A 13,384-nucleotide genomic window follows, 5' to 3' on the forward strand; every position below is an offset into this window, starting at 1 on the left:
TCCATGTGCACAATGATCTGTTTTAACTCAGAAAAAAAAGAGAGATTAATGAAATTCTTGACATTGCAGAGCAAATTTCTACTGGTTTAATTTTAAAAAAAATCAGATAACTGTGCAAATTTACATAGAATGTGCATTCTTACAATATCTGCTACTAGGTAAAATGCCATACGTATTTATTATTCGGGTTGGTGGTGAAGGGAATGCAACACTTTCTTTTTTATTATCAGGCAAACTCCACAAAGGCATTATGATTTGTTACAAGAAAAAAAAATAATTTTGCGTGCTAATCACGACAAACAGAAACTACAAACATGACCCTCAAATTCCAAAATCACATGTATTACCACTACCACCAAGAAAAATGGTTACATTATGGACTGGTGTACACAACCATTCGTAGGTTGTCAGATAAATGCATTTTTGTAAAATTCTGCATTGCCTAATTTGGCAACATAGTACTTTGCCTGGTGATTCTTGCCAGAGTTGGGCAGGTAATGCAATAGTACCAGTAGTTACGCTGGACCAATTTTCTTAGAGAGTAGCTTAGCTTTAAGAGATAAATAACCTTCTATTTATTCATTCTTTGTGATCTTTGATGGTTCAGTATTAGGATTATTTTGGTTATGGCACAGCACATGAGGAATATCTGCCTAAGGAATAGGAGGCTTTTGTTAATGACTTTTCGAAGGAAATGGCTTATATTCACATTAATCATGGTGAAATCCTTAAAAACTTCCATGTAGCCAACTTGTTCGCTGAGATTTGAACCTAGATCAAACTATTAATGCTGGGATTCCCAATCCTTTTCTGGCATTCACTCCTTTTAAAAGAATGTTTTTCTTCATTGACTTTTCTCTGTAATATACAGCGTGCAAAATAATCATAATGCAAATTATTTCACATAAATAATTTAAAGATAACAATTAAACTAAAAATGTGAATTAAAGTTTTAAAAAAATGGTTTGTTTAATTAATGTTTTATTATTACTGTATTATTATTGTTTTTAATTTTGAAAATGTAAACAATTTTTCTGAAACAAAATCACAAATTCTAATTGCATAAAAGTTCAATTTTAATTCATGTAAAAACTGCATTTAATGTACATATGCAGTTTTTTTATATTTGGCATAAAATTGCTAGCTTAATTCTTAAATCACCTCATTCAAAAATATTCAATACGTTTCTTACTTTTTGCAGAAAAGAAGATGATGATTTGGTAAAAACTCTTATTTGTCCTCCCCTCAGATGACTTTTAAACTTGAAAGCTTAGTGCATTCATGTGTTTTGAATAAGTGCTAATGTTCTTTGTGCTGTAATATCCTCCATCAGTGCAACAAATTCTTCTTGCATCATAATATCAAGATCAGATACATCATAGTTTGGTGGTTCTATGAGTCATGCTGGCACATTTAAATTATCCAGTGTCTTGGAAGCAAACATTAAAATTTCCTTTTAAATTGTGCAAGTAGCTTGAATATAACAGTATATCTTCTGAGGAAATGCAATCCTTTTCAGTAACAGACAGTCACATTAAATTATCAAAGTAATGGAATTCCTCTTGATTCAGTGTCAATGTAAAGAAATCAGTTTTAGAACAAAAACCTAAGGTAAGCTTCGTAGCTTCAGTGAGACCAATATCACTTGCAGTTTGTTTTGTGTGGCATTGAACAATGAATATATATCAGCCAAGTAGAATATACGTTTTTGGAATTTTATTAATTGTGGCACCATAGGATTGTTAGCTTGAAGCAAAAATTCTATCATGGTATTTAAAGTATCCATAAAATACTACAAACTTGGTGAGTCAGCTTACTTCTAGGTGAAGAAGCAAAATGTGTTCCTGCATTTTACTTTTTTATGCTGTATCTATTGCATAAAAAATTATATATATAAAAAAAATCTTGTTGATTTTTAAAATACATTACGTCATTTTTGTGTTATTTTTTTTCAAATTTTTCTCCTTACTATACAGTATAACTTTAATTAGTAAATTTTGAAACTTTAATTAGTAAATTAAGCAATTAGTAAATTTTGCACATGCATATTTGGCTGTCAACCCCTTGATCATCACTGACCTCCAGGGAATTGAATGCTGTTCCCGTTGGGAAATTCATCCTCGTTTAATGGTTTTACCACTTGGCTGCTGATTGACCTGATAATTCAGGAATAAATTGAGATTCTTGTAATGAGTATTCATAATAATTTTTTTTGTGGGTTACTGTTGATGAGTGTAATGATCTTTATCCCAAAAGAACTAATTCATTCATAATTCTTGAGCCAAAATAATATTCAGTCAAAAAAACGTTCAAGGAATCTAGATCAATACACAATTAAAAAACATTCAGTAAATTTTAATCAATACATGAGAGAAATTACTTGGATAAACAAGAAATGAAGTCACTTCTATGAAGAATCCTGAATGTAGTATGCTTTGGATATTTTTGGGAACTGGTATTAGCCAGTGAGGTTCAACTGATGCAAACATTAATTGAAGATAATCCTAACACATAACTACAGTTTGCAAATGTGCTTGGTAGGAAACCTAAGTTGGGCAGAGCGTATCCCATGTTCCCATGGAAAATTATGTTCAGTGGTAAATCTGTGAATAATGAAATTAACTAATAAAACCATAAATACTGATGTGATTTAAATTCATCACTGATGCATACCATAAAAACTGCTGCTGGCTCACAAATCATCATAAGAGCATTTTCCAGTACTCATAAAGATCATCCTAGTTTGCTAGGTTTTCAGTGACATGATAGGTCATTGGGAATATAAAAATAATTGGTTAGTGGCAGTCCATTACATTGTCTTTATTAACCATTAACTCTGCAATAAATAAAGATACTAATTGTAGCCTTAAATAATTTCTAGTTTAATCTTTTGTGCTACTTGTTCCCATTCCTGTTTGAAATTTTAAGCAATATTTACAGTAGATATCTTCAAAATTACAGCCATGATGCTCATACACTCTAAAGGCAGTTCTTTCAAGCTATCATGCATACCCGGTATTTAGCTTATTAGCTAGTTGTTTACAAAATAGAAAAATGTTTCCCAGATTTTTTTAATTATCTTGTACATTTTTAAAAACACTCTTCATTGACTGTCATTGTGTCTATATTTGTTAACTCCTGTGATGATATTTTCTGTATTACTTTGTGTAACATAGTTTTTTAAGCATAAAAAGTATCTTTGCCCTAGATGTATTATGCGTGTATATATATACTTAATCAGTTATTTGTGCTCATTGTTTGTTGGAAATAAGTGGAATTAAAATATGTAATCATGAAATATTGTTAATGAAATATAATTATGAAAATGTTTCATCATAAGATCTTATTAATTTTATGTAACATAAAATCTGATTATTGCTTTAATTATTTATCTAGAAAACTAAGTTATGGGACTTGGAATTTTCAAATCCTATTGGTATTGCTGCTGGATTAGACAAAGATGGTGAAGCCCCATCAGGACTATTCAAAATGGGTATAGGCTTTTTGGAAGTTGGAACCGTGACACCACTTCCTCAAAGTGGTAATCCAAAACCAAGGGTATTTCGCCTGCATGAAGATCAAGCCCTTGTTAATAGGTTTTTATTATTATTATTATTATTTTATTTTTCTGATGCTGAGAGGAAAATAGAGTTAGATGCAATAAATCTGATATACAAAATGGCATCAGAGATTTGGATATAGCCAAGAGGAGCAAGCGTATTGTTCTTTTGGGGCATCCTTTGGATATTGGTGTTATATATAGGGACATTTGGAATGTTCTGTGGATTTTTAGTGATAAGTATATGCAAAGTAGTCCAAAGACATAAGAAAATTTAGTAGAATTCTGTGTTCTTTTTGCCATCTCTCTGGCAGCTAGAGAATTCATTAAGGTCTATTCACAAAGTGCTGTTTTGAGGGTGTTGAAAGAAGTAAACTCCAAACCGTTCAGAAAATTTTGAAGTGCTCTGAAGAAATGAAAATCCAAGGAGGCAAGGTCTAGTGAATGCATGATGTGGCACAAAGCATCCCAGCTATACTTTGTCTGACATTCATAGAAATGTGGGGCTGGAAATTGTCATGATGGAAGACAACACCTCAATGATTGGTGTATTTTGGGTACTCTGCTTCAATTTCTGTTTTGAAATAGACTTAGATGCTTAAGAACAGGATTTAAGAACTTTAAGAACAGGATTTTTTTAAATTCATTGTCTGTTTTGATGGCAACAATTAATAATGTACAATTCCTTTGGAATCCTACCATACACAAAGCATTATATTTTGAAATGCAGCTTCCTTCTCAGTGAAATGCTCTTCTCCTTGTTAGGACAGGAGGATTTTTTGGCTTACCCCATGACCTTTTTCTTGTAATGCTGTTGTACAGAATTCACTTCTTATCTCCAGTAATGAACTGTTTAAAAAAAAAGAACTTTTGTTTTTCTTTTCAGCAAAGAATCATTTGCCAAAATTTGAGCAAGCAAATACTGCTGTGTGAAAGTATGGGGTTATCCATACATCGCGGTGGCTTGCGTACCCTCTCTTCTTCAAATTTATCATATGTTATATTTTTTGGAATATTTATTCTCTCCGATATTTCCTGAATTGTATAATGTGGATTTTCAGTGATAGCTTTTTTTTTTTTTTAATATGTTCTTGTTTATTTAGGATGGTCATCCAGAATGGGCATCATCATTGAGACTGAAATTTCCACAATTAAACTACTCTGCTTTGAACTGCATCATCAAAAATAACACTTTGTCCATATACAACATAAATTTTATGAGTTTGACTTGCATTTTTCATTTTTTAAAATAAAAAATATAATAGTATGACTAAAGAGAACTTTCGAATTCTCCGATCTTAATAGTATTCCTTTGAAAAAAAAATTCATTATGACATATGCTAGAATTTTGCAGTATGAAGAGAAAAGGCTGTGTTTAAATATTTGCCATGATCAAGGGTACTCCTTATCAGCAGTAACAAAATAACTAGCAAGAAAAAACATGTTGCACTTTGAAAAATCACAGAACTTTTTGGATGACATAACATTTCAGAATTTTACTGCAATAATGTGACAATGATATTTACCAGTGGAATTCCAACACATCAAGAAATTTCGCTGAACATATTTTCACAGAACTGCAAGCCCCAAACATGTTGTTTTGGGTGAGAACTGGCCAGGCAGGTGTTTGAGAAGCATGAAGATAATCAGTAGAAGTGATTGCCACATGCAGTCAGACATTATCTTGTTGAAATGTAAACCTGATGTACCACAAAAAGAAGGGCAAGAAGCGTAAGACATTGAATATTGCCGATGTACTACTGTGCTATATGATTCTTGCTGACAGTGGTGTCCAAGTTACACTTAATTGCTGCTGAAGATAAATCAATGCTGGGGACCAGGGCCAGATTTAGACTAAGCTATTCAAGATATGGGGCCATTTATAAGTCCAGATATTATATGTCAGTGACAAATATAATTTTTAGATACCTTGAGGTTTTTTTTTGCCCCCATCCCAAGAGAGCAGGGGCCCTAAGCTATAGCTTGTGTAGCTTATACATAAATCCTGCACTGATATGGACACGGCCAGTGCTAGACCTTTTTGCCACCTGCTGCAAACTTTGGGACTCCTGAATTCTGCTGTCCATAAATCTTGCTGTCCAGTTGCACCACCTCTACTATTAGCTCTAGCTGTGTGGAAATAAATGTTGCTGCACTAGCCCTTTTGAGTATAATTGCAGTACTTTCTGATTATTTGCGTCCTACTGAAAAGTATTGATGACGGCACCACGTTCACCGAAATGTTCCCCACGTCCATGCATAGCACATGTGTATGTGAGTACATATGGATTTGCACATTTAAAATTCAATTTTTTTTTTTCTGATTACTATTTCTTTTTGCAGTGAGTATATTTGTTTTAATGGATCATAATTGGACTGCAAAGTTTACCAGCTGATGGAAAAAAAGCATTCCATTTCTTCAGAAATATGCCATTTTGCCAATGATAGTGAATGCAAAAATTTACATTCTGTGAGATTATGTTTCTTAAATAGCCAAATTTAATGGAAATCTAATTGGCAGAGGGAATTGCAAGCAAAGCGTTATTAGAATGCAAGTTGGAAAATGGTTTGATAATAACTATATCTCATTTGCAACAGCTGTTCTCTTTATTTATTGTTGGACAAAGGAGTGTACATCAGTGAAATTCTGTGGAGAATGAGATTTTACCAAAACACAGTTATCGATTTATGTACATCTGAAAAGTATATATATCTTCTATGGAAAAAGAATGCAAAAAAATAGGTGGCACTTGATAAGTAGTTCAGATAGATATAAGAATGCCCAAATATTCCTCACTAATGTTCCCAAGAGTTTTAAGATATTTTAGTGTATGTGCAGATAATCAAAACATCATGATTTTATCCTCATGTTATGTTGTCTACCTACATCAAGTGCTGTAATCAGTTCTAAACTTTGCTATGTATTAGCCATTCCTGCCATCATGGCCCAAATGATGGCATTACTTTGATCCAAATGTTAAGTGATCTGTCAATTTGACCACTTTGCTTCTTTTAAGCTTGTTGCACATCTTCCATCAAATGGAGAATTATGCTCATATTGTGCTTGAACCTGTTTGTAAGGTACTGGTGCAATCCAAGTGGGTAGATGAGATCAAATTTGAATGAAAGTTGTGCTCTAGTACAGGAATTTTTTTTCCTTTATGCAACATTTGAGCTCTCAGTTACAGTGCTTTATAGTTTCAAATATACCTTGATTGACTACCAAAATTAAGATATTTGCATTTGGATGAAAACATTTTTGCATGTATTATTTTGCTACAATCCATTAACTCCTTCTTTGTGTGTTAGAGTGTATGTATTATTGTTAACTGCAGCAGCTATAAATGCATATTTAGTTAAATGGTGCATTAGTCCCTGTGGATCAGCCTTATAGACCAAGCAAATAGGCTTGGAATTTAAAGTTTTAATAGATGGTAGTTTTTCATAATTTTTATTTTTAAAAACATTTTAGCATGATATTTTAATTTATCTTTACTGTATTTGGTGTGTAACAAATTCCACCCAAATTTCTTATGAAGTGTTTGATAATTGATTGATTATTCTAAAAGTAGATTTGATAAAAACTTTTGAATTCAGTAATCAATCTTCATGAGAATCTGTGTCAGTTTGCAGGTATAAAAAATTTCTCATTAATGCACTCTCCATTTTTTTATTACATAAATATTTTTATAGTAAATTAAAACTCAATTTTTATGTGTTTGAAATTCTGCATGTTAAAATTCTGGCTATCCAAAGTGGAAATATATTTCAGAAATTTAATTTTCGTATCTCTAAATAACTGAAAATGTATGTAATTTGAATTGAAATACTTATTATTAGGTAGTAAATTATTTCTCTAATTTATTATTAAAAATTTTATATTTATGCTAATAAAAGGAGATTTAATGATTCTGTATAATTCATTCCTGTATTTTTAGTATCATCTTGAAGTAGAAATTTTAAACTGAATGAAATGCTTATGCTTTTAAAGAATATTTTTAGTACACTGCTTGGCATTTTATTTTTACACAATAAATTTTTCTACTCCTCTCTGTTTCAGGTGTGGTTTTAACAGCAAAGGGCACAAATATGTAAAACAGCGACTGGAAGTCTGTGATAAAAATGGTATCATAGGTGTAAATCTTGGGAAAAACAAAGAAAGTGAATCTGCTGCAGAGGATTATGTAAAAGGAATAAATGAATTTGCTTTAATAGCAGATTATTTTACCATTAATGTATCTAGCCCAAATACCCCTGGATTAAGGAACTTGCAGAAAAAACAAGAGCTTGAAAATCTTCTTGATAAGGTTTTTTTTTTCCTTTTAAATATGCACTTAATAAATATTAAAAAAAATTGAGTTTCTTTTTTAAGTGTCAATATATGCTTTAAAATGTGTAATGGCAAATTATTTATTCTTACTTGTCATCCATATGTATTATTTTTTGTAATTAGTAACTGAAATAGGATTATTTGATTATAGTATAATGCATTCAGAAATATTTTGTGTTACCCATGTTATATAACCACCGAATAGAACTTGCAATTAGCTCATTTTTAAAGCTGAAAATTATATAGATCAATCTGTGTATAACTAAGGAATAAAACTTAAATTTTGTGTCACTGTTGTGATATGCAGATTTCTTCTGCCTGGCTATTTGGTTGTTGATTTGTGCCTTTGAAGAAAGATATTTTAGAGACTAGATAATTTCTTGATATCAGTCAAATTATATTTCTCCAACAATAATATCTGAGGTAGAAATACTGTGATACCATTGTCCTCAGAGCTTGATTACCATTTAGACTTACATGACCTGGGCCTAGATCCTTAGGTTCTAAAGTACCCACAGATCAATTCATAATTCTTCACAATCCTTTTTTTTTTTCTGTGATGGAAATAAAGAAAGTAACTTCTGAAGGCTTCTAAAAGAACTCTGTGTCTAAGTTCCTGCCATCTTAATTACAACCTGAGTGTTCTGTGTATGTCATTGTTTCTAATACTGTGAAAAGGTATTAATAGACAAAGAGGCAAATCTGTTGTAAATAATCACACCAAGAGATGACTGACTTCACAGAAGTTATGTGATGACAAGTGATAAAACTTATGTTATTGTTAAATTTTGCTTTAGAAAACAGAGACTGAGAATATGGGTAATGGTGTCTTCTAGAAAAAGTAATGTAGATGGGCACATGATCACTTTTAATGATTTTTTTTTTCTGTATTGTCATTTCATCCAATTTATTTGCAAATAAACTATAAAGATTAATCTGATTTGAGGTTTGCTGAATATGTTTGCATTTTTGGGAATGGAGAATTCTTCTTCTTTTTTTTTTTAAAGCTTACATTGTGCATAATTACAGAAAATAGAGTTACATGAGTGCAGTTTATTATGGGGGATTTTATTTAAATACAAAGCAATTGTAGGCAGAAATATTTCATAGTTTCTAAAGTTGCTTGTAAATGGCTGTAGAATTCTACAGATATTAAATGTCCTGTGAAAATGGCTGTTTTGAGTAAGCAATCGAATAGTAATGCTGTTATTAATTTTTTTTTTCTGGGCTAACAGCTTGCTGTGAAAGAAGTTGGTAAATAAATGAAGAAGTGTAAATTCTGTATCATAATGTAATGTTCTAATGTTTCAGATATAAACATTTATATGTAATAATTACTTAGTAATATTTGAAAGAATCTGATCTATCCATATTTCATTGTGCAAATTAAGGAATCAAAAATAACGTGGTTTTGTGAAATTTTCTGTAAATATATATGAATTGAACTACTGCATTTTAAGATTTATTATTAATCTGAAATTTCATCTCTATATTTAGTATAATATATAATTTTTGTTATTTTAGGTTCTTGAAGCAAGAGATAAAAATTTCAAGAAACCCCCTGTTCTCTTAAAAATATCACCTGATCTTTCATATGAAGAGAAAAGTGATATAGCTCAAGTTGTACTGAGGAAAGGGGTTTGTAGATAATTTTGATACAAATATTTAACATTTTTATTTCTCTTTTTAAGTGCATTGGCCTTGATAATAAAGGAAGTTACTATTATTAGAGTTTTGAATTTTTGCTACTGAACAATGTAGTGCAGAGTTACAATGTAATATATACAGGGGTTGGACAAAAATATGGAAACACCTTTAAAAAAACATGTTTCTTTGCTCAATATGGTGTAGGAAACCCGTTGGCATCCAAAACAGCTTGCAGTCTTCTCGGAATGGATAAATACAGTTCCTGTATGTTTGCCAAGGGAATTTTATACCATTCTTCCTGCAAAACGGTGGCAAGTTCAGATAACGATGCTGGCGGTGGATAACGAGAACGCACTTTCTGTTCTAATGTAGACCACAAAGGTTCGATAATATTCAGGTCTGGTGACTGTGGTGGCCAGGGGATATGGAACAACTCATCCTCGTGCTCAGTAAACCAGTCCTGTACAATGTGAGCTGTGTGAACAGGGGCTTTGTTGTCTTGGAAGACACCATCACCATCGGGGAACAAAGCTTGTACCATGGGATGAACTTGATCGGCCAAAATGTTCACATAAGTCTTGGCAATCAGGTGCCCTGGCACAGTCATCATGGGGCTAGCAGAGAACCACGATATGGCTGCCCAAACCATAACAGAACCCCCGCCATGTTTCACTCTTGGCAACAAGCAATCTGTATTATAGGCTTGAGATGGCATTCTCCAGACGTAAACTCGGCCAGAAGTAGGAAACAATGTGAAAGAAGACTCGTCAGACCATATTACTCGCTTCCACTGCTCTATAGTCCAGGCTTTATGATTTAAACACCACCTTTTCCTGTTACAGGCATTAGCATCACTGATGAGTGGCTTCTCAATTGCAGCACGGCCAGCAATTCCCTGTTTATGAAGCTCCCTTCTAATTGTTTTGGTACTCACAGGGTTCGGTAACACAACATTCATTTCAGCAGTAACTTTTGCAGCTGTGGTCTTCTTATTTTTCGTCACAATTGCCCTTAATGATCGTCTGTCACGATCACTCAGGACACACTTTCGTCCGCGCTATGATTTAGCAGATAATGTTTTTCCGCTTTTCAAATATGCGGAATAAATCTTCGATACAGTACCTCTTGAAACACTAAACACCTCGGCTACCTTGCTTGCGGAAGCACCTACCATACGTGCTCCAACAATTTGCCCACGTTCGAAGTCTGTTAACTCTGACATAATGCAATGACAACCTCACATAACAGTACTCCGACAACAACTGAACTGTTTAGCACATTTACAAAGTTGTATAGGTGGCGTCAGTAATCAAAAACGCCAGCACCACCTACATATTTCATTAAAATCAATCTTTCTTTTCAAACATGCATTTCACAAGGTGTTTCCATATTTTTGTCCATCCACTGTATATTATGTTTTGCTACCTGGCAGTTTTCTGCAAATTTTGCTATTACATATGACTTTTGATCTGTCTTCTCTGTGGCCTGGTTAATAGGAAATATAAAAGATTTTGCATTTTGATATGCTGTGTATAGATTTTTAACACTGTTTGCATATTATGTTCTCTGCATATATATGCTCATCATAAATTAAAATTCAAATATAAGTGTTAGTTTTGTAAGAAAATGTGTTTATTCATTATATGTAGTATATTAGCTATGATTCTTATAATGTATTAATTACCTGAAATAATTTAAAAAAAATTTGAAAATATCTGATTTCTTTTAGATGTGTTAATTAACAAAATAAAGTAAGTCTTGCTTATTTTTATGCATATACTCTTTTTTAATGACTTCTGCAAATAAAAAGAATCTAGAAAGGAAGCAATTGTGAAATTATAAGTTATATTAAGTTGAACCTTTTTTAATACTAATAATTATATGTTTTGCTGCTTTTTCTTATTCAAGATATATCAGTTTTATTAATGCTGAAATTAAGAACACTAGAAATTATGATGCCAGCTATTTTTATATTATTTAGTTTGACTTAACACTAAAACTTTGTAAAAATATATTTTCACTTGATGAGACTGCATTATTGCTCTCTCTACATGTACCCAAGTGGTACAGTTTGGAAAATTTGGTATGTTATTAACTTTTTCAAACATTATTTTATTATAATGAAATGTGTCCATATTAGCAATACATTCCTTTCAATGTACCAAATTTTTACAAGTAATTATGTACAGTATCATAAAATTTCTGCCAAATTAGTACTGTAATTTTTTTTAACCACTGAAATGTGATGTTATTGGACAATGCTAGAGGCAGTTCACAAAGTGTTTGAGAAACTAATGCTGATAGAACCAGTTTGAAGGGTAGATTCCCATATACAATAATTTACTCAGAAACCAAAATGTTGATTCTAACTTGATTTTGTTGGTAGCTTAAGCCATTGAGAAGAAAACAAGAGGATAAAATGAACAGCCCTTTGCCAATGTAAACAATAACGAACTTTTGCTTGGCATCTAACTCAAGCTGTCGGAGGGAGTTGGTAACCTAGCTGATTATGCATAATTTGTGAAAATATTTCTGCTGATTTAAAATCTTGGCAGCTTTTTTCTGATTGTGATAGGGCTTTTTACAAAAATCACATAAAGGTTGGTAGCATTAAATAATTTTAAAAAGTCAAATATAGCAATGCAAACAAATGTGGTTTTCTCCATCTGTTCTACTTAAATCCACACTTTAATTTATTTTATGTTTCCTCTGAATTTATTTGCTAATTGTTAGTGATTTTCAGTAACAGTAGATAACTGAAGTTAATATTCTCTCTCGTTAATCAGTTGGATTTTCATATGATGTTAAATCACTGTTCAGAGTTGCCTCTTGAGTACAAAAGGCTAATATTCATAATATTCTCATCAAATATAGTTTTCAAATATGTCTTGAACTTATATTTAGTTATAGGATAAAAATAAATTGTAATGAAGTGATCTTAAAGGGAAAAAATGCTAACATAGGTGGAGTGGTTAACATATATTAATCTGCATGGTTTATAAAATATCATATTTTTCTTTACCCATGAGTAACAAAACTAATGAACAAGTCATAAATTATTTTCTTTTGAAAATTTTATATGATGATAGAAAGCTGATTAATAATGGATAGGCCCAACAGTGCTAATTTGTTAGGACCACTGAATTCTGGTAGTTAAGTTTGGATTTCAGTGGTTGTGAATGAGCTGGCTGCACAGAAATTTTTGTGGTTTTCCTTATGTATGCTGCAAACAGGAGTCAATTTCCTTTCCAAATTCTTAAGTCATTTATGAAAGCATCTGTCCATGTGCATAATGGGAAAGGAAAATATGTTTGATAAAAAAAAAAAAAAAAAAAACTCAGTGTAAAAGGATTATATCTGAGATATGCGATCATGTATTTTGCTAATTTTTAACTGTAAGAAAGAATTTTTATTTGCTTATAATAGATATTTTTGATTGTATAAAGCTAAGATGACTATCAAAATAGAATTAACAATTAAAATTATATTTTTACTTAAATACAGTTATTTGTGTGTGGGTTCATATATATATATATATCTGCTTTCATAACTATTGTATTTATATATATATACACATAAACTGTATTCATAACTATTGTATTTATAATAGATAAAATGATACTAGATAAATGTAAATACTAAATAAAATGATATTTTTTCAAATCATTCCAGAAAGCTATAGATGGCTTAATTATTTCGAATACGACAACAAATAGACCTGAATCTCTAATAAGCAAACACAAAAATGAACAAGGTGGGCTTAGTGGGAAACCTCTGCAAAATATAAGCACTTCTGCTATTAAAGATATGTTTGTGTTAACTAAAGGTATGTAGTTTTTATTTGATAT

At 31.6% G+C, this 13,384-nt stretch overlaps 1 protein-coding gene across 1 annotated transcript in view; it reads left to right on the plus strand.

The window, feature by feature from the left end:
* Positions 1 to 13,384, plus strand: part of Dhod (dihydroorotate dehydrogenase 2) — a 44,094-nt gene that overhangs the window by 15,509 nt on the left and 15,201 nt on the right. The window contains exons 3-6 of the mRNA XM_035359543.2: positions 3,397 to 3,596; positions 7,620 to 7,866; positions 9,414 to 9,527; positions 13,209 to 13,362. Coding sequence (XP_035215434.1) covers positions 3,397 to 3,596; positions 7,620 to 7,866; positions 9,414 to 9,527; positions 13,209 to 13,362 — 715 coding nt within the window. The remainder of the gene's footprint in view (positions 1 to 3,396; positions 3,597 to 7,619; positions 7,867 to 9,413; positions 9,528 to 13,208; positions 13,363 to 13,384) is intronic.

The sequence above is a fragment of the Stegodyphus dumicola genome, chromosome 4, assembly GCF_044657685.1.
Source record: "Stegodyphus dumicola isolate Sdum_Otavi_A_Nest chromosome 4, ASM4465768v1".
NCBI lineage: Eukaryota > Metazoa > Arthropoda > Arachnida > Araneae > Eresidae > Stegodyphus > Stegodyphus dumicola.